Here is a 21,915-nt window from a genome sequence, read left to right on the forward strand (position 1 = left end):
CGGGAGTGGTTTTTGTCCCCCCCACGCCTCCATTCCGCGCGCGCGGCCACGCCCTCCGTGCGTCACGTGGGCGAGTGGGGGGGCGGAGCGTCGCCCGCGCTGGCTTCAGTTGTCAGTGTGCGTGTGTGGCGGCGGCGGCGGCGGCGGCTGAGGTAAAAAAAAAAAAAAAAAAAGGCGAGGAGAAAATGGCGCGCGGCCCCTTTAAGAGCCGGCCCCGCCTCCTCCTCCTCCTCCTCCTCCCTCCCCCTCCCCGATAATCCCCGCTTTACTTTTATGAGGCGATTCCCGGGAACCGGCGGCAGCGGCGGCGACGGCGCGGCGACGGCGGGTATCTGGCGCTTCGGAGCGGCTCTTCGTGGGCCTCCGGAGGGTTTTTGCGGCTGGCGGCCTGAAGGGGAAGAAGGGGGCGTGAGGAGGCGGGCAAGTTCCGGCCGAGGCCTAGTCGGCCGGGGCGAAGCCGGGGACTCGCGTAGCGCGCCAAGCCGGGCCGGGCGAGGCCAAAGTCGGCTTCGACCCCCGGAAAGACCCCGGATAAGGTTTTTTTTCCCCCTTTCGACTTTTAACGGGCTCCATCGTCGCGCTTCGGCCTACCCGAGGCCCGGGAATCCCCGGCAGGCCCCTCCTTCTTTCCACCTTCCCCCCCCCCCCCGTCCGCCCGCCCCGCGAACAGCGCCGGCCCTTTCTGCCCGGGCGAGGCCGCTTCCCCCTCGAGCATTGTTTCCTCCCGGGCCCGCCGGCCTCGCCTCGGCCCTCGGGGGCCAAAGGAGACGCGGGGCGGGAAAGGGGGGGGGGAAGCCCCTCCTCTCCTTTTCTCCCTCCCCACGTGGAGGGGCGACCCCCGGGCCCCCTCCCCCCATGTCCCGGGGGCGGAGCCTTGCGACCCCCCCCCCAGCGGAGGCTCAATCAGGACGGAGCCCCCCCCTTTTTTGCCCGAGTTTCCTGGAGCCCCCCCCCCCCGCTCCTCTCGTTTTGGGGAAGGGGCATCTCCTACAAGGAGGGAGGGGAGCTTCAATAAACTTGGGTCCTTGGCTCGTTAAAACCAGCTTTCCTGGCTTGGAGGGGAGGCATTTTGACCCCCCCCCTTCCTTCCCTTCCTGGAAAAGTGGCAGGGATCTCCTGGGATCCACCGTGATCTCCTCCCCCCCCTCTGGCATGTGGGGGTTGGGGGGATCCTTGGCCTGTGGTCCGCGTCTCTTTAAGTGGCAGGGAACTCCTAAAATCTGATCCTAAGTGATCCTTTCTCCTGTTTGGGGAGGGAGGGGGTTTCCTTTGCATAGGATTGCAAGTATTTTGCCCTTAGAAAGTGTCAGGAATCTCCTAAAATCTGATCCGAAGTGATCCTTTCTCCCGTTTGGGGAGAGGGGGTTTCCTTTGCATAGGATTGCAAGTATTTTGCCCTCCAAAAGTGTCAGGAATCTCCTAAAATCTGATCCGAAGTGATCCTTTCTCCCGTTTGGGGAGAGGGGGTTTCCTTTGCATAGGATTGCAAGTATTTTGCCCTTAGAAAGTGTCAGGAATCTCCTAAAATCTGATCCGAAGTGATCCTTTCTCCCGTTTGGGGAGGGAGGGTTTCCTTTGCATAGGATTGCAAGTATTTTGCCCTTAAAAAGTGTCAGGAATCTCCTAAAATCTGATCCGAAGTGATCCTTTCTCCCGTTTGGGGAGAGGGGGTTTCCTTTGCATAGGATTGCAAGTATTTTGCCCTTAGAAAGTGTCAGGAATCTCCTAAAATCTGATCCTAAGTGATCCTTTCTCCCGTTTGGGGAGGGAGGGGGTCCTTTGCATAGGATTGCAAGTATTTTGCCCTCCAAAAGTGTCAGGAATCTCCTAAAATCTGATCCTAAGTGATCCTTTCTCCCTCTCCCGTTGGGGGGGGGGATCCTTTGCATAAGATGGTTGTTTCTTTTTTGCCTCTTCAAAAAGTGGCAGGAACCTCCCCAAATTCTAATCCAAAGCGATCCCCTTCTCCCTCCTTCCCTCCTTGGGGTCTTGTGCCTAAAACGGGGGTCTCAGTTGCCTCCTCAAAAAGTGGCCAAAAAAACCCCCAAACCCTCTGCCAAAACCGAAAGTGATCTTCCTTTCTCTCTCTCTCTCTCTTTCTTTCTTTCTCTCTTTCTCTTTCTCTCTCTCTCCCTTCCTTTTCCATGCAGGGAGATCCTAAGATGGTGGTCTCAATTTACTTCCTCTAAAAAGTCAGAGATTTCCTAAAAACCTACTCTCAAGTGATCCCTTCACCCTCCTCCTTCTGTGCAGGGGGGGGATCTTTTGCATAAGACCAGGGTCTCAATTTCCTTCTCACTTCCTGCCCCCTTTCCATCATATCTCCATCTTGCTTTTTAATCCTTTTAAAAATGTATTTGAAGATTCTTCAATCTTGGAAGTGTGCAGTTCCTCCTGAGCATGCCAGCTCCTTTTTCAGCAGGCAAGGAGGGTGTTCCTTTGTTATCCTCCCACCGTATGAAGAATTGTATGAAGAATTGCTGCCCGGCAATGTTGTTTTTGCAGCTGAGCCGGGTTCAAATCCAGCCTGACTCCAGGCCAAGCTGCCTGCTAAAGGAAGCCCATGCGCTTGCCGGTGATCTCTTTGATCCCGGTGCTCTGTGGATCTGCTGGGCCAGAAGTTTTGCTGGAAGGTTCTCCTAGGAGCCTTGGAAGTTTTTAAATGCCCGCTTTTGCAGAGAGAGAGAGAGAAAAGGGATGCAGAAGCATTTGAAGGATGAAGTTTTAGATCGTTTGATTTCCTTTCTTACAAAGCTGCCAATGACCATTCTCCTTAGGATTCACTTTCCCAGAAGCTTCCCAGCTCTCTGTAATTCTGGAATTTACCCCAGAGCTCCTTCCTTCTGCAGAATCCTGGATCTCTCTTCCCCTTTCAGTTTCCCTTAAATGAACAAAATCTGTTTGTTTGTGTGTGTGTGTGTGTGTGTGTGTGTGTTCTGCGTCACCTTGGAGTGACTTCACCTGGGGACTTCGTCACAGTAAGAAATTGCTGTGTTTCCTTCTCTGAAGTCGTCACTATTTTGTGATCTATTCTTAAATAGCTTTGTCTCCAAATAAACAGCTTGGGTCTCTTCCCAGCCAGGAAGGCCACAATTGTGGGAGTTTCACAACGGCTGTAAGTCAGCACAATTTCTTGGTGGGTGGACAAAAAATGCCACAGTAGATAACGTCTTTTCATCCTTCCAAAATATTCACTGCTCCTCCTGTTCCTACTCATCCCATGAGTTCTGCGATATTCTTCCCCCTCCACCTTTTTGTTTTTAAAAGGCCTAAAACCCCTGTTGACATTCTGACTCCTTAACTTTTCCTGGCATCATTCTTTTCCCAAGGACATCCTTTCAAGCAAAATCTCCCCCTAATAATTTCTCTCAGGAACGATGCTCCAGTCTTCTCAATCATTACAGAGCTGCCTCCTTATGTCCCAAAAGAAATGGAAAGAATTTGGAGGGAGGATGGGGGGCTTGAGGGGTTTTTTATGTGTGTGTGTGGTAAGCGGTATACTTTTCCTAACGAAATGTAACCGTGAATCCTTGCCTATTCCAATAATCTGCAGTTTTGTGTTCTTAGTTTTTCAGTTGGACTTGCCCTTCTTTTGGGTTCCTTCTTAACTTCCAGATGGATGGGCAAGGAACTACAATCTTGGATTGAAAACAGTGCTGTGTCTTTATTTATTTATTTTAAAGGCCCTGTTCACCCAGCCTCTCTCTGCAAGTCCAAGATGCCACGTTTTTTTCTTCTTCTGAACTTGTTAAACAGAGGAAATTCCTGCTTTCACGCTGCTGTTTGAAGATCATAGTCGGCAAATCAGCAATTATCTCTGGCCTGTGAAATGTTTAGAAGTTTGCTTTCCCTGGATGGAAGTTGTGATCCGAGAATTATCCTCTTTCGGGAATAACATGGGAGAGAATAATATTGCAACCACTGTGTCGGTTGCATTGAACACGGAGTAAAGTATTATAGAAATTCGATTGGGGAAGACTAGCATACGTTACAGGTTGCTTCTTTCCTTGATTAGTTTCCACCCATTGCTTCTTGTCCTACCCTCAGGTGCTTTGGAGAATAGCTTGACTCCCTCTTCTTTGGTGCAGGCCTTGAGATATTGGAACACTGCTATCATGTGTCCCCTAAACTAGACATACCCAGTTCCTGCAACCGTTCTTCATATGGTTTAGTCTCCAGTCCCCTCATCCTCTTTCTTGCTCTTCTCTGCACTCTTTCCAGAAGCTCCACATCTTTTTTACATCGTGGCGACCAAAACTGGATGCCGTATTCCAAGTGTGGCCTTCCCAAAGCCTTATAAAGTGGTATTCACACTTCACTTGATCTTGATTCTGTCCCTCTTGATTCAGCCTAGAACTGTGTTGGCTTTTTTTTTCCATTCTGATTATAAGAAGGCCAGGTGTGGCATAAATGACACCGGAGAGAGATTTTCCTTTCCAAACATACATTTCACATCCCACACTTCCCTTAAAAATAAAAGTGCCTTTATCTTGACAAGACCCAGTTATCGTTATCTTCCCCTTGTCTCTCCAGAGATGAGGGCTCTATTTCTGAGCCAGGAGACAAAACACACAAATCTTGTTGCATCACTTTCTTTCTCCCACCTGTGTGTGTGTGTGTGTGTTTGCTTGCTGCCCAGGCTAAAATTTTTGTTTAGCAACAGGCTTGGTTCCGTGAATTGGAAAGGTTTCCTTCACGAGCCATTTGCTCCCTGAGATTTTTGATGAGCCTTCAGCAAAAAAGCGCATTGGATTCCTGGAAAACCCAAGATTGGGTTGAATCATTTTGCTGCGAAGTGGCTTACGTGTGTGGAGTGATTTCTCAGAGGGAAGGAAGGAGGAGGATCCCTTCTTTCAGGAAGGGAGATTTAAAACTCGGTCACTAACTCCGGGGATAATTGTCCTGCTCCTTAATAATAATAAAAACCCAAGTCCTCCTAAGTTTTGGTTTCCGATCTCCCTCTTGCGAGCGATCTTCTACATACTGGATTTCCACACTCTGTGCCCTGGGTTAAATGCATCTGCAAAGCTAGGAGGTTTTGAATAAACTTCCCCATCCTGACTCGGAATTCCCAACATCCCACTTAAGTTTCCAGCTACCTTGGGGTTTTCCCGAAGAACTTCCGTCCTTTCCTGATTTGTGATTTTATAAATCCACCTTTGGTTCTCTGGAAGCCAGGGTGGATTTCGATGTGGGACCAGGAAATCCTGATGCTCCAGAGAGATGCTAAAAATGAGAAATTAAATCCAGCTACGGTGGAGAACAGTTGCTGTTCCTTTTCTAACAGAAAGGGATCCATCTTGTTGCAACACAACTCTATAACTTTCCGTTAGTCATGGAAACTTTGCTTAGGAAAAGGTTTATCGGGTGTTTTTTTTTTTTTTAAACAACTGGAGTTGAACGGCTAGGAATTGAAGTCAGTTGTGTAGAGTTTGGGGTGAAGCCAGAGAGGATGAAGAGGGAGGGAAATAAAATTAAAAGCCCGGGCTCCTGGATCACCCTTGCATCTTGTCGGAATTGTTAGCCAGTAAAGCAGGTTGTGTTTGCAGAGTTCGGCTGTTGCAGTGAAGGCTACACAATCTATAGGATAGATTTAACTAGTGATTCTAGTTAACTAGTGCTATAAATTAGCCGAAAATAAAAAATGGTCCTTGGCTTACTACCATTTCTTTAGCAACTGTAAACAACGGCACTGAACAAGTGACTTCGGACCATTTTCACACTTAACGACCGTTGCAACACACACACACACACACCCGGTCACGTGATCCAAATTCAGAATGCCTGGCAACTGACTCGTATTTATGACGGTCGCAATAGTGTGTGTGTTTGTGTGAGAGAGAGACGCAATCTCCTTTTGCGGCCTACTGATTCCCTTAACAACTGGGGCCAGCAAGGTCGTAAAACGAGGCAGGATTTCCTCTCCTAGCAGTGGAAATTTGGCGGCTAAATTGCAGTTGTTTTTAAGTTGAAGGATTACCTGTAGAGCACCTGATCTTTTTACGTTGACGGCTGGCGAAGAAAACCCTTTTAACGTTTTAACGCCTCTCTCTTTCCTTTTTTTTTTTAATTTGCAGATTTCTGCCTTGTAAATACTGTTATTTGTATATACTGTAAATGATGACATCGGTAGGCACCAACCGAGCCCGGGGAAGCTGGGAGCAGACACAGACACAGACCCAGGCACAGCACAAGCAGAGGCCACAGGTGAGGGCGGGGCTAGCGGCGTCCTTGGAAACCGGGAGGTGCGCCCGGCGGAGGTGCTCGGCCTCTCCTTGCTCTTTCGCTTGTGCCTTAGTGGCACCTGGCTCTTAACGTCTTTCTGGGAGACAAAGGTGCACCTTCTCCACCTTTCTTTGTTCTCACCCAAGAAGCCGAACTGGGGAGGGAGGGAGGGGGGGAGTTTGGCTTTTGTAGAGGATAGCTGCCAGGGAAGGATGCCAGCAAGAGTAAAACTCCCCCCCCCCCGGCCCGCCTTAACCAATTGCAACCAAGCATGTGGTTACCTGGGCAATCAAATTCCAGCCTGGTGGGTTAAACTCTTGATATTCGACTAGTTGCAAGGGATTGCCACGCCCGTGAATTGTGAAGTGTTTGTCTTCCACCTCCCAAACGCTCTCAGCCTTGTCGGGGTTCATTCGAGGGAATTATTATTATGCTATAGTTTTATTAAGGGACCTGTCAGCACTCCTCCATTGAATAATTGGGAAAGAAAACCACGAGACTCCATTGATAGAAATCAAGTGTACTTTTACTAATTATAAATGATTAGAAGCGTAGCAAAGCGAAAGACTGATTATTTAGGCGTGAAAGCGATTGATATATAGAAAAGCCCATTCCCCACCCCTTGGCATCCCAGTTACAGTCCAATCATAATTCTCCCAAGTGTCAGGTGTGAGATAACTTTGAAAGACATCACGCAGATGGAATGTTGGTGCCGTTGGCCTTGGCGGGAAACCTCCTCCGCATGCGCAGCAAGAGAGGCAGCAAACTCCAGGATCTTCCTCCAGCACAATTAGTATTCCCCTCCCAAATACCATGCCCCCCTCCCCCGTTTCAATGGCAGCCGAATCAGCAGCAAAGCAGAGGCTGACAGGACCTGGTGGTTCAGGGGTTAAGACGCTGAGCTTGTCAATCAGAAAGGTCGGCGGTTTGAATCCCTAGCGCTGCATAACGGAGTGAGCTCCCGTTACTTGTCCCAGCTTCTGCCAACCTAGCCGTTCGAAAGCAGGTAAAGAAATGCAAGTCGAAAAATAGGGACCACCTTTGGTGGGAAGGGAACAGCGTTCCGTGGGTCTTCAGGGTTGAGTCATGCCAGCCACTTGACCACGGAGACGTCTTCGGACAGCGCTGGCTCTTCGGCTTTGAAATGGAGATGAGCACCGCCCCCTAGAGTCGGGAACGACCAGCACAGATGTGCGAGGGGAACCTTGACCTTAAATGTTTATTCCGCCTTTATTATTTTTAGGAATTAGGTGGTTAATAATGCTCCTTCCTCTTTTCCCCACAATGACTACCCTGTGAGGTGGGTTGGGCTGAGAGAGAGAGAAAGGAATAGGGATTGGCCCATAGTTAAAGCAGACTAGAACTCACCGTCTCCTGGTCATTGGTCCAAAGTCACCTAGCTGGCTTTCGTGCCTAAGAAGGAACCAGAACTCACTGTTTCCTGCTAATTAGGTCAAAGTCACCCAGACTGGATTTCGTGCCTAAAAGGGAACTAAAACTCACCATCTCCTGGTGATTGGCCCAAAGTCACTCAATCAGCTTTCATGCCTTAAGGCAGGACTAGAACTCCCAGTCTCCTGGCGATTGGCCCAAAATCACCCAAGGGGACTTTCATGCCTAAAAGGGGACTTGAATGGCGATTGGCCCAAAGTCACTCACCTAGCTTTCTTCCCTAAGGCGGGGCTTAGGAGGGGCTGGGAGGGGAGGGGTGAGTAGAGGCCAGCGAGTTCCCTCCCCTCGATGTGAGTGACATTGAGTTGACCACGCCCAACCAGTCACATGACCACCTGCCATGCCCACCCAGCTGGTCATTAGGCAGATTGTATTATTGGTCCGCGGGATTTTAAATTATGAATTCAGTGGTCCGAAAGGTTGGTGACCCCTGATTTACTTACCTGTCTCTCCATTCTCCCCCCCCTTTTGGGAATGCAAACTTCTCATTTTTCCCTTATTGGGTTTCTTTCATCCCAGGCCACTGCGGAGCAAATTCGGCTTGCGCAAATGATCTCGGACCACAACGATGCTGACTTTGAGGAGAAAGTGAAACAAGTAAGTCCTTTGGCCTCAGAAGAATAGAAGGAACCTTGGAGGCCATCTAGTCCCAACTCCCTGTCCAAGCAGGAGACCCCCATGCCATTTCAGACAATCTCATCTTGAAAACCTCCAGTGACAGAGCACCCACGACTTCTGGTGGCAAGCTGTTCCACTGGTTAATTGTTGTCCCCGTCAGGAAATCCATCCATCCATTCTTTGACAGCAGCACGAGGACGAATGGGTGCAGAAGTTGATAGGGTTGGTTGAAATGGCAAAATTGACTACTTTGATTTTAAAAAAAAGACTAAAGTACTTTTGTTTCCACATGGGGACGGCTTCTGAACTTTGTGCTTGAAGTGGAAAAGAATGAAACTTTGATTTTGGGTTCTACCAATTAGATTGATAGGTCTTTATAGAAATGGCTTGTTCATATTATTATGGGGAAAAAAAATCTGTGATTTGATGTTAATGCCTTATTTTACTGCTCCAGACTGAGTCGGAAGTCAATGTTCCTTTTGTTCTTATCTTCCCCCTCTTCCTCCTCACCGTTTTCCTATTTACTTTCGTATTGTGTATTTTATTTTACAACTCAGTAAAAACTGTAAACCAGAAAAGCAAGTCGTTTTCTGAAAAAGGATGAAGGATATTTGAGATAAAAATAGAGTAAAAAACTAGGAACAGCAGTGCTTCAGGAAATTAACTGTTTGTGGTTCATGACTTGAGAGGGAGCGAAGCTACTTTGGTTCAGGGTGGATAAAAAACTATGATTTTTTTTTAAAAAAATAAAAAAATCAGATTTTTAAAATTTAAATTGGATTTTTCAAAATTTAAATTGGATGTTTCTGATTTTTATCAAATTTATTTTAATCAAACGCTTTTGGAATAAGTATCTTAAGACAGTTTTCTACTTAAGATACATTAATAATTAGTTTATTCAGCATGAAATGGAGCTTTAGTTATGTAGCATGAGGCTGTATAGTCTGTAATATTTACATTTTTGGTAAATCATTCAAGACAACATGAACTGCATTGATGCATTCACACTATTTCACAGCACATATGATAGCTGCTCTTTAAAAATTATGATTTAAATTTAAAGCCTTTTTACTGGCGATTTAAATCAAATCCCCCCCCCCCCTTCTTGGGTTCCACCCTGAGCTACAAATAATTCTCTTTTATCCCTGTTTGTTTTCTATTTCTATTTGTTTCATTGCCGGAGACCCGTTCTCGCAATTTCCTTTTTTTCCTTCCGCAGCTGATCGACATCACAGGGAAGAATCAGGACGAGTGTGTGATTGCCCTTCACGACTGCAACGGAGATGTCAACAGAGCCATCAACGTGCTGTTGGAGGGGAACCCAGACACGGTAGGCATGAGGTTCAGCTGGGCTGTGGCTGATTGGTTGGGTGGTCCGGCGGAGGGGAGAGACATTCCGTTCCGGCTCAGTGCGACGTACAAACCCCATCAGGGCAGAGCGGTTGCTGAAAACGCCTTGGCTCTTTTCATTGCGGGTTGTACATTTTTGAATAATATAGGTAGCTCTCCGCTTACAACAGTTCATTTAATGACCGTTCAGAGTTCCAACGGCGCCGAGGAAGAAAAATATGACTTGACTGGTGCAGCATGGTCCCCTGATCAAAATTCAGGCGCCTGGCAAGTGACAACTCACGGTTAAGTGAGTTTTGCCCCTTTTTTCGCCCTTTCTCGCCACGGTCTTTCAGTGAATTCCTTTCAGTTGTTCAGTTAGTCACACGGTTGTTAAAGTGATTCTGGCTTTCCCATTGATTTGGCTCCTCCGAAGGGGAGATCACATGGCCCTGTGACACTCCCAACCGTCGTAAATATGAGTCAGTTTGCCGAGCGTCTGGATTTTGATCCTGCGGCCACGGGGATGCCGCCCTCTGAGGTGGATAAGCTCTAGAAATTGGGTGGGTGGGTGGATGGATAGAGAAAAAGAAAAAGAGGGATGGACGGATGGATGCATCGAGCGAGAAAGAAATGAGTGGATGGATGGAGAAAGTGAGAAGGAGAAAGAGGAATGGGTGGGTGGGTGGGTGGATGGATGGATAGAAAGCGAGAGATGGGTGGATGGATGGATAGAGAAAGCAAGCAAAGAGGGATGGATGGATGGATAGAGAGCGAGGGGTGGGTGGATGAATGGATAGAGAAAGCAAGAAAGGAGATGGGATGGGTGGATGGATGGATAGAGAATGAGGGATGGATGGATAGACAAAGTGAGAAAGAAAGAGGGATGGATGGATGGATAGACAGTGAGAAAAAGGGATGGATGGATAAGAGAGAGACAGAGAAAGAAAGAGGGATGGATGGATAGAGAAAGCGGGTGGATGGATGGATAGATAGCAAAGGGAGAAAGAGAAAGAAGGATGGGTGGATGGATAGACAAAGTGAGAAAGAGAAAGGGATGGGTGGATGGATAGACAAAGTGAGAAAGAAAGAGGAATGGATGGATAGACAGTGAGAAAGAGAAAGAGGGATGGGTGGATGGATGAATAAAGAAAGCAAGCAAGAAAGAAGGATGGGTATGTGCATGGATTTTACACTTTCATATGTGTGAAAATCGCTCTTGTGTCCCCTTTTGCCCAACCTCAATGCCGTCGCAACATTGAAACACAGTCATTGAAACAAACAAGAGAGCCTCCTGCCTTGTCCCCTGCATCAAAAATGCCCTTTTAACCCTCCCTCCCTCCCTTTGATCTTTTAGCACTCCTGGGAAATGGTGGGGAAGAAGAAAGGCGTGTCGGGACAGAAAGACAACGGGCAGACGGAACCCAGCGAAGAAGGCAAAGAGAACCGGGAAAAAGAGCGGGACTTCAGCCGGCGACGGGGGAGCGGCTTGCCCCGAAGAGGCCGCGGAGCCAGCCGTGGGAGAGAATGTAGGCCCCTGATTCTGCTGCATACAAAGCAATAGACCCTCCGAAGGAGAGGTGCAAAAGGTTCCTTTCCGGCATTTGTGACTCCCAAATCAGGGCCCGTAGTCCGTTCCCCCACCCTTCCGTCACCCACCCACCCCACCCCTACCCAGGAGGTGGCTTCCACCCTGACAGGAAGTCGGTCCATTCCCCTTCCTCCTCCCCCCCCCGCCCCAGTGCTCTTGCTCTCTCCCGCCAGGGGGGACTGGTAAGAGCAAAATCGGCTGTTGGGAGACTCTCCTCGCGGCTGTTCAGAGAGAGAAAGGATGGCAGGATATAGAAAATCAAGAGGGGACGTTTTGTTATTCTGGAGACCGGTTGCTTGTTTCTTCCCCCCCCCCCTTTTTTTTTTTTTTTTAAAGAAGTAAATCTCTCGTGGAATTATATCCAGGCATCCTGGCTGAGAAAGGCATAGAGGGGAGGGGGTTTGGGGAGGGGGAAATGCCTTCATATAATTACTGTATTTTTTTCAGAGGATAAGACGCACTTTCCCCCCACCAAAAAAGGGTGAAAATCTGGGTGCATCTTATACACTGAATGCTGCATTTTTGGCCTACCCAAATCCCGCCCTCTTTGCAAAAATGGACGTGCGTAGCCTTTAGGAGGCTTCCGAAGTGCTCCTGGGGAGGGCAAAACCCAGCAAAAAACGGGCTGTTTTTGCTCGCTTTTGCCCCCTCCTCAGGAACACTCTACCAGCCTCCCAAAGCTCTGTGTGTGTGTGCCTTGTGTGTGTGTGTGTGTGCGCGCACAAAAAATAAGGCATGCAGAGGGTTTGGGAGACCTGCAGAGTGGAAAAACTTTTTTTTTTTTTAATTTACCTCTTCAAAATCATGGTGCGTCTTATACTCCGATGCGTCTTATAGTCCGAAAATACAGTAAATCTCTTGTGGAATTATATCCAGGCATCCTGGCTGAGAAAGTCATGGGGTTTTTTTTGGGGGGGGGGGAGAAATGCCTTGATATAATTAGCCCTTGAGCTGTGGGTGAGTTAAATGTGCAGTCCGGCAGAACTACTTCTGCTGATCGCCGGCTGCTGGTGGTTTGGCAGATCGAATCTCGCCAGGTTCAATGTCGACTCAGCCTTGCGTCCTTCCGGGGTCGGTAAAATGAGGACCCAGATTGTTGTGGGGGGGGAGGGATAGACCGACTCTGTAATCTGTAAGCAGGATATAAGTCTAAGGGCTGTGGCTAATTCCAGCCTTCCTCAACAGGTGGTCCTTGCCTTACGATCACAATTGAGCCCCCAAATTTATATTGCTTAAGCGAGACAGTGGTGTAGTGAGTTTGGCCCCGTTTTTACGACTCGTCTTGGCTCACTCTTGTTCAGCGAAACGCTGCCGTGGTTAAGCGAGGGACACAGTTGTTAAAGTGAATCTGGCCTCCTCATGGATTTTGCTGGTTGGGAGGTCACAAAAGGGGACCGTGTGTTTCCCCCCCCCCCAACCGTCATAAATACGAGTCAAAGTTGCCAAGCGTCTGGCATTTTATCACATGACGGTGGGGGGGGGATTGCAACAGTCATATAAAAATGTGGGGGGGGGGAACGGTCCTCTGTTGTAAGTCCGGGACTGCCTATCGAGTTTATTCTCTTGGAAATCGTTTAATTTCGTGCTTCGGAGGTTCAGCTTAAAAGAACCAGGGTACAACGAATGGGTACAATTGCACGCCGGACTGTGGCGTTCTCTATACCACAACCATACCATCGTGTGGCTAGTTTTTTTGCCCCTGGTCATTGCCGTGCTTGAGGCACAACCGAGTCAGTTTTCAAGAGGCCCCGATTTTGATCCGCGCGGGTGCTCGGTCTTGCGTCGAGCCCCCCCATGGCTTTTCCTTCCATATTTCCTCCCCTCTCTCTGTCCCCGGTTCCTCGCTTGCAAATCTCCCAACGCCTTGTTGTCTTTTGCAGTTCGGGGCCAAGAGAACGGACTGGATGGCAGCAAGACAAGTGGATCTTCTGGCAGAGGCACGGAGAGAGGCCGGCGGGGACGTGGGCGAGGCAGAGGTGAGAGCCAGGAAGCCCAGGTGGCCCATCCGTAACCCTGCAACAGATCATCGTTTGTTGAGCAATTGAAGCCAAACGAATCTCGTAAACGGCTCCTTAAGAGTCGAAATTTTAAACAGGAGTTCCTCGTCTCTTTTCGTTGGCCTGGCTTGGCTACTAAGACCACGGCAAAGCCATTCAACCTGGTTTAAAAGCAGGCCCTGGGTAACCCACGAGTGTCGGAGGGCATTCTAACAGACGGTTCCTTTGTCTCTTCAGGCGGATCTGGACGACGGGGAGGAAGATTTTCTGCCCAAGGCATGGGGTAAGCTCCCCTCTGGGTTGGTGAGTTGGTTCCGTTGAAAAATATCCATGACTGGGAAGAGACATGGGAACAAGGTCCGCCAATGAACAGGCAGAGCAACTAAGTCAGCTGATGGGAGCTTCTGTGCAGAGAATTGAGACAGAAACTTGAGCAGCCTGCTGCTCTGAGAAGTAAACTAGCAGCCTTCCTGGGCTTGTCTGCATGAAAACTAAGCTAACGGTGTTTGCCTGCAACTCCTGCCTTGTGTTTCCTCGGAAGAACCACCTGTTGGCGCTGTAACATTTATTCATCTCTTATGTATATAAAGAAGTTAATGAATCCAGCTGAATCAGTTATCTGCGTGTGATTCCTGGATTTGAATTTATGCAACCAACTCTCAAAGGTTTCATGTCCGATTGCGGTCGCAATAAAAACACCAGCTGCATTCCAGGCAGCAGAAGGTTGCAATAAATATGGGAGTGTCCCATAACACACACCCTGCCTCCCCCCCCCCCCCCCCATATTCTGGGTGGATCAGACAGATGTCATTGGGACAAACACCGTCCTTCCAATAAGATCAGCCACAAACTCAAGACGCGTTACCGGTCCCCGGTGAGGAGACTTGACTTCAGATGGATTTGTGAAGGGCTGATTCACAAATCCATCTCAAGTCTCCTCACCAGGGGCTAGCAACCCATCTTGGCTCAATCATGTCTCAGAGAACAGCCTCCTGATGATGTTTCTTTGCTTCCTCTCCCTCTCCCCCCCCCCCTTAGGACTTTCAACCCCGCCGACTATGCAGAACCCACCAGCACGGACGAAGGTTACGGCAATAACAGCAACACATGGAACAGCACGGGAAGTTTTGAGCCGGATGATGGGACGAGTGAGTGACCGGGATCTGGTACTGCCTTGGTTTGGGGTGGGGTAGGGGGCTAGATCTCCTTCCAAACCAGACCGGGGTCGGGGGGAAATCGCCTTTGTCTGGAGGGGGGGGTCTTCCAGCTGCTATGAGCCTCAGTTATAAGTGGTTGTTTAAGTGGATCTGCTTTCCCCATCAGTTTCCAGTTTGTAAGAATTGTTGGGGGTCTGAAACCCCAGGGAGTGGGGAGGGGGATGTAATCCCAAACTCTTTGGATTTAGAAGCCTTTAAACACCCTCATGATAGCCCTGAAATATACATACATACATACATACATACATACATACATACATGTATATGATAGAAGATCCAAATTAGTTTCTTTTAATCCTGCTTTTGGGATTTGCTGGATAATCTTAATTTTTCATGCTAATTTTGTAGAATTGTTCAAAACGCTTTTCATCTTCCCCTTCTGTTGTGAAATCTGCTGGAACAAGGACGGGGGAGGGGGATGCCCCCCCTCCCATTCTTAACTGAAGGTAGTCCTTGACTTACGACCACAACCGAGCCTTGAAATTATGTCTCCAAGCGAGACATTGGTTTAGTGGTTGTCCGATTTTCCTTGCCACCGTTTGCTGCGGTTACATTAAGTCCGTCGGGCGGTCGTTTCCCATCGGAAGGTCGCATCCCCTGACTCCCCCCCCCCCCCGGAGCACCCCCACCGTCATAAATATGAGTCAGTTGCCAACCATCGGAGTGTTGATCCTGTGGCCGACGGGGATGTCGCAAGTGTTGAGAAAACACTTCCCCGGTGGGTTTGACCAGTTTGATGCTAGGCAGAGGCTGATATTTCTATCTCTCCGGCCACACTGAGAATATTATCTGCTGAACGAAACTCCGCTCTGGCAACGGGAAAAGCATCCGGCCAGTGAAAATACTCTGCTAGCTCCATTCAGTTGCCCAGACTTCACCCGCGCAAGGGATTATTGGGTCGTTAAATGAAGATGACGATGGTTTAGAGTGCTTTGCAGGAAGACTTTCTAACCCCCCCTGCCCCCCCATCACAGTAGAACAAAAAAAAAAAAAATTTAAGGAAAGGGGTCATACATCCCTCTGTCTATTTCACCCCTTCTTGTCTAGAACTCGCACTTCCCTCTTCCATAAGATTTACATCCTGTCGTTCCCCCCCCTCCTCCTGATTAGTTAGCATCATTTGAGCTTGTATCCCCCTCCCCACTTTTAATTTGATCAATATCCACAGGTACGGGCTTGGGGGGGGGGTGTTGGCGGCGGTGGGGGGTGGAGCGTGGGCGCCTCGTCTCACCTTTCGAAGTATTTTGACCGTTTTATACTGTTTTTTGTTCTTTTTCTTTCCTTGTTGTGTTTTGTTTCAGGAGTTGATTACATTAGGGGCGAGGGGTCAAATTATCCCCGAAAATTTGACACTGCTCCTGGTACGAGAAATCCAGGGGCACTTAAATGCCCTTGGATCTCTTTTTTTTATCTTTTATCTTTTTTAAAAAAAAAATCTTTTAAAATAAGCTGGAATTTATCTGTGGATATGTTTAACTGTCTTGTCTTTTTTCCTCTCTCTTTCATCTCTTTCCCTCTGTTTTGTTCACTTTAATATTTTTAAAAGTTACGTGCCTGTTGCTTTTTACCACTAATGCTTTTACTCCTGGCATCCCCAAGGGTTTTTTTGGGGTGGTGGGTGGGAGGAACTGACCCTTCCTTGTTGAAGTGAAAATTAGCTTTGATTTTCCCAGATTGGTGGTTTAAGGATGGTTATGGTTTGGGAAATAATGTGGTTTTAAAATCTAAACTAATATTAACTACTTTAAGAAGAAAAGTTGTTCTTCATCCCTCACCAAGCATTAAAATGCCGTTTATTTCACGTTTGGGGTTGGGAAAACAGTTGTAAAAATTGGTCTGTTTAGACAGGCTGCAGCCAGAACTCTTTCTGGATCTACTGGGGTGATCCAGATTTCCACCAGTTGATCCCAAAGTATTCCAACGGGTTGAATTCACCTTGGGCTAAGTCCCTCGGCTGTCTACGGCTAAGTCCCTCAGATTCTTTTTACCAACTAGTATTGTTTTCTGGTGTTCTCCTTGGTCTGCACGACTTAAAATATGATGCATAAATAAATAAATAGATGAATGAAGCATTGTGAATTTCCTAAAGCGAGCCTTCGCATTGCCTACAATTTATGACCAATCTAGAATTGGAAAACTTAGTGTGGGCCTGAGCTTTTAAGAATGCTTTCCTGCAAGGACATGGGTGCTAAATTTAAAAATAAAAAAAAATAACTGGAGTTTTAGTAAAGGGTCAAGATAATAACGGACCTTCTTGGTATCAATTGCTCAATTAAAAACCCTTCCAAAGATTAATCTGCCTCTCTCTAAACATTCTTCACCGCCTCTCTTCTTATGCCCGACCCTGTTAATTGACCCACGGTGGGGCTTGGCAGTGGAGTGGGGGTGGGGGAAAGGAAGCTGGCAGAAACTACGGTAGATATTTATATATTTTATAACAGCCCAGAGCCTTGTGGTGTGTGATTTCCCTTCCTGCTGCCTTTTCCTGGACCTTGAAATGAACTTTTGAAAGTTTATCTACTGGAAAAAGGGGGTTTAGTCTGTCGGCTGTTGAGTCGGGATGTGGGCGGTTTCCGTGCTCTTTTCAGTCCAAAGTACTTAAACACCGGCCGTCACTAACTGGAGGTGTTTGTGTGTTTTGGCCACCGTCCTGTTTAGGGGGAGACGGCCAAGCCAGTTTCATTTGGTGTACCAGTCTTAACACGTATTCCTCGCAGGAAGAGAAGGACGACTAATTTTTCCATATATATGCATGCCACAATCCCAATACCCTGCACCATTTTTTTTTATCCTTAAGCTTAGAATCTGTGTCCAATGACAGAGGTGTCCCTGCCCTGCTGCCCCTAATCATCCTGTCACGGGAGAAATGAGAAAGAAAGATAATTCCAGAAGACTTGGGAAGCCATCGGAGTTGGAAGCTGGCTTAGAGTTGGGGGATAGTTAGATGCTAATGGTTAAAATCTAGGTGGTTGGATCTACCTTAGAATCGAAGATGGTTACATCTTGATGACTAGATCTAACTGGGGATGGTTTGGTTTTTGATAACTAGACCTAGCTTAGATTTGGGGAGGGTTAGATCTTGATTAGATTTAGATTATTAGATCTAGCGTAGATTTGGGAATGGTTAGATCTTCATGACTAGATCCAATTTGGATTGGGGATGCTTAGATTTTGATTAGATCTAGCATAGACTCGGGAATGGTTAGATCTTGATGACTAGATCTAACTTAGGTTGGATCTAGATGATTAGATCTAGCGTAGATTTGGGAATGGTTACATCTTGATCAGATCTAACTTAGATTGGGGGATGGTTAGATCTAGATGATTAGATCTAGTATGGACTTGGGAATGGTTAGATCTAAGTTAGATTGGGGAAGGTTAGATCTTGATTAGATCTAGCATAGATCTGGGAATGGTTAGATCTTGATGATTAGACCTAGCTTAGACTTGCAGATAATTAGATCTTGATGATTAGATCTTGATTAGATCTATCTTAGACTCGGGAATAGTTAGATCCTGGGGATTAGATCTTGATGATTAGACCTATCTTAGATTTGCAGATGATTAGATCTTGATTAGATCTATCTTAGACTCGGGAATAGTTAGATCCTGGGGATTAGATCTTGATGATTAGACCTAGTTTAATCTTGGGGATTATTCAGTCTTTGCAGAGTTACATGTCAGGGCAAAACCCCTGAAGTTCATCTCTCCCGTGGGGGTCCCAGGGTCCAGCCTCTTTGCTTTGGTGGTGGCTTGGGTGAGGGGGGATTGTATGTTGAGCTGCTGTGCCCCCGCCTTCTCTGCCTCCCCCCCCCCCCCCAGCTTCTGTCTGTCTGAGCAAGGATTGCCACCTGCTTAGCTCTTTGCATTGCTCTTTGACAATTCCCTCCTTCTCCTCCTCTGTTTTGTAAGCGGTGTTGAAACAGGCTCACCCCCACCCCCACCCCTCACCTTTGATCTCTGGCTCTTCCTTGGCAGGTGCCTGGAGGACAGCAACGGAGGAGTGGGGGACTGAGGACTGGAATGAAGATGTAGGTAAACCCTCCCTCCCCAATTCCTTTTTCTGACTTTCTGCTGACCGAACCTGGGCAGGTTTCATTGCATTCTCTCTCTCTCTCTCTCTCTCTCTCCTCCAGCTTTCAGAAACGAAGATCTTCACTGCCTCCAATGTCTCCACAGTGCCGCTGCCTGTGGAAAATGTGACCATCACAGCTGGACAGAGGTGATTCCTTTTGTCTCTCTCTCTCGGTCTCCCCCCTCTCTCTGTGTGTCTCTGTCTATCTCTTTCTCTCTCATTCTGTGTGTGTCTCTCTCTTTCTCCCTCTCCGAGCTTGGCTGCTTTCTTGCCACACCTTTCATATCAACTATGATACGGTATCCTAGTTGATATCAACTAGGTAATATCGTCCGTGCTGAAAAAGGAGTGGGGTTTGTGGAGAGGAGGAGGATTGCAGGATCCTTCGAGCTCTCTTGAGCTTGAGTAGTTTTCTGACAGAAAGTTCATGACCAAACTAAGGTAACATCAGTGTTAGACCGAGTAAGGCTTGTGGAGAGGAGGAGGAGGAAGAGAATGTGGGGTCCCTGGTGCTCTCTGAGCTGGGTGGTTTTCTTGCAGACGTTTCGTGACCCAACTGGGTAACATCATCAGTGCTGGAAGGGAGTGGGGTATGCAGAGTGGAGGAGGAAGACTGTGGGCCCCTGGGTGCTCTGTGTGCTTGGTGGTTTTCTTGCAGACATTTCATGACCCAACTAGGTAATAGCGCTGTACAGTAGAAGCCATTTTACAGCGGTACAGTAGAAGCCATTTTACAGCAGTACAGTAGAAGGCATTTTACAGCGGTACAGTAGAAGGCATTTTACAGCGGTACAGTAGAAGGCATTTTACAGTTGTACAATAGAAGGCATTTTACAGTTGTACAGTAGAAGGCATTTTACAGCGGTACAATAGAAACCAATTTACAGCAATACAGTAGAAGGCATTTTAAGGCACAACAGGATGTATCTTAACAGAACAGACACACACAAACACACAGAGCCATATTTATATATATATTTGATCAATCGGTCGGTCGATTTATATAACCCACCCACCCCCCCGCCTCCACTTCAAGGAGTGACTCCTGGTGTTCTCCTCATCTAGAATCGACCTTGCAGTGCTCTTAGGGAAGACACCTTCCTCTCTGGAGAACGAATCTCCCAACTTGGATTCCTCCCAAGCGCCGGCTCTCAACCAGCCCCTGGTCTTCAGCAATTCGAAGCAAAGTACCGTCTCTCAGTCTGCTTCGGCCAACACTTTCTCCCACCACGGCATGGTAAGGAAACGGCCCGCGTGTCCCATTTCGGTTTCCTGAACCGGCCTTCCCAATTAAAATCATTTTTCAAAAAATCTCTGCAGCCAGGAAGAGGACGCGTGGAGGCCGAAGGGTGGGTGGGGCTATATTCAGAGTATAAGACGCACCCAAATTTTCAGCCTCTTTTGGGGGGGGGGGGAGTGCATTTATACGCCGAAAAGTACGTTATTTTTGATTTGGTTTCTTGGAAAGAATGGCGTCTTTTGAGTTGAGAAATTTTATTTTGAGAACCCGCATTGATTTGTGGCCGTGCGTCCTTCTCCCCGCTCCAGGTCGGCATGCTGGCAAAGGGCTTCAGCGAAGTGGGGGAGGGGAAGAGCAGCAGCAGTGCCGCCGCCGCCACCACCACCACGACCGGCTCTCAGTTCCTGGAGCAGTTCAAGACCGCCCAGGCCCTGGCCCAGCTGGCTGCCCAACATCCCCAGCCCTCCGGAAGCAGCAACGCGGCCTCCTCGTGGGAGATCGGCAGCACGAGCCAATCTTCCTCCCTTGTGCAGTATGGTAAGATGTCCCAGCTGGGAGGGACGGGGGCGGACGAGAGGAGCTGTAATGAGATGCGGGAAGGGCTTAGGAGACAAGTGGGAAACACTGCCTAGGGAACCATCGGATAAGAGACAGCTGAGCCCTCAGCTGCATAACAGGCAGAGCAAAAAAAAAGCTCACAACGAACCCTGTAAAAAAATGTGGCGGGAGAACTATCCTTTCAGCCTTCAGAGAAGCTTCTGGTAAAGTTTAACCTTACGATAAAGTAGAATTAACTCATCTATGGGATGAATTGGCTAAGGAGATAAAGAAGAAATGCTTATTCTGTCCAAGAGCCTGAAGCAAACTCCTGCTCCCGACAAAAAAAACCCCTTTTATTAATTTGCTGTGAATTCTGCTCATTCACCTCCAGCGAAGTCTTTCGAGGGAGGATTTACGGTCACAGACCTTATCTGGCTTGGAGAGCTGCCAGGCCGATCTCTGCAGAACTTGGCCAGGAGTCTCGGAGAGTCCTGAACCAATGAAGCGAACTAATGATCTCCTGCAAACTCCACTCCCCTTTCGCTCCCCTTTTATTTCCTCTGGGAGGGGCCATTCACCGTCCACCTGTGGCCTTCCTCCCAAGTCGACCCCTGTTCTTTAGCTGCTCCCTTCGTCTGGCCACTGTGCATACGCACACTGGGAACAGGCTCCAGCTGTTCTTCTGCCCCACTGATGTCTGACTCCGAAGGCAGCTGATAACCGTCAGACGGCCCTGCCCCCCCAACTCTACCTCCGACACAGAGCCCTCGTCCGAGCCTTCCCCAGACAGCGCTGCCTAGGGAACCATTAGATAAGAGGCTGCTGAGCCCTCAGCTGCCTAACGGGTAGAGCAAAAGGCAGGGAGGGGAACCTTCCCTAGTTCCTCAGACTGCCAAAGAGACGGCGGGAGATTTGCACTCTCGGGCAAAGTAACCTTACAAATAAAGTAGAATTAATTCGCCTGTGTGGTCCAAGGATGACAGAAGCAAGGGAGAAAGGGGTTTTGCAACAAGTTCCTCGGGAACTGCTCCAGAGCACGTGTGGACACCCCCCCCACACACACAAATGTTTTGCCCAAGGAACCTCTTCGTTTTCTTCGTCTCCCCCTGCAAAGGGGGAGCCCCCCGTGCCAACTTTCTCTCTCTCTCCCGCAGACCTAAAGAACTCCTCAGAACCGGCGGCGCACAGTCCCTTCACCAAACGGCAGGCCTTTTCCCCCACCTCTGCCATGATGGAAGCGTTCCTCCAGGAAAAGCAGCCGGCGGCGACGGCCTCCTCCGTTTCGGCTCCGCCGCCTCCGTCCTCCCCACTCGCCACCAAAACTAACCCAGTCTCCCAGATGTCACCGGATTCCTCCAGCCCTCAGCCGGCCCAGCAGAAATTAAAACAACAGAAAAAGAAGGCCTCCTTGACATCAAAGGTGAGAGAGAGAAGGAGAAGGAGAAGAGAGAGAGAGAGAGAGAGAGGAGAGAGAAGAGAGAGAAAGAAGAGAGAGAGAGAGAGAGAGAAGAGGGAGAGAGAGAGAGAAGGAGAAGGAGAAGAGAAAGAGAGAGAAGAGAGAGAAGATAGAGAGGAGAGAGAGAAAGAAGAGAGAGAAGAGGGAGGGAGAGAGAGAAGGAGAAGAGAAAGAG

General features: G+C 48.4%; 1 protein-coding gene across 1 annotated transcript in view; it reads left to right on the forward strand.

The window, feature by feature from the left end:
• Nucleotides 1–224: 224 nt before the first annotated feature.
• The window catches only part of UBAP2L (ubiquitin associated protein 2 like), a 38,690-nt gene continuing 16,999 nt past the window's right edge, over nucleotides 225–21,915 (forward strand). The window contains 13 exon segments of the mRNA XM_032233936.1: nucleotides 225–324; nucleotides 6,078–6,207; nucleotides 8,197–8,274; nucleotides 9,515–9,625; nucleotides 10,982–11,153; nucleotides 13,096–13,191; nucleotides 13,450–13,495; nucleotides 14,251–14,360; nucleotides 18,408–18,460; nucleotides 18,566–18,651; nucleotides 19,570–19,741; nucleotides 20,053–20,281; nucleotides 21,439–21,704. Coding sequence (XP_032089827.1) covers nucleotides 6,118–6,207; nucleotides 8,197–8,274; nucleotides 9,515–9,625; nucleotides 10,982–11,153; nucleotides 13,096–13,191; nucleotides 13,450–13,495; nucleotides 14,251–14,360; nucleotides 18,408–18,460; nucleotides 18,566–18,651; nucleotides 19,570–19,741; nucleotides 20,053–20,281; nucleotides 21,439–21,704 — 1,509 coding nt within the window. The 5' untranslated portion in view covers nucleotides 225–324; nucleotides 6,078–6,117.

This window comes from Thamnophis elegans, chromosome 17 (assembly GCF_009769535.1).
Source record: "Thamnophis elegans isolate rThaEle1 chromosome 17, rThaEle1.pri, whole genome shotgun sequence".
Classification (NCBI taxonomy): Eukaryota; Metazoa; Chordata; class Lepidosauria; order Squamata; family Colubridae; genus Thamnophis; species Thamnophis elegans.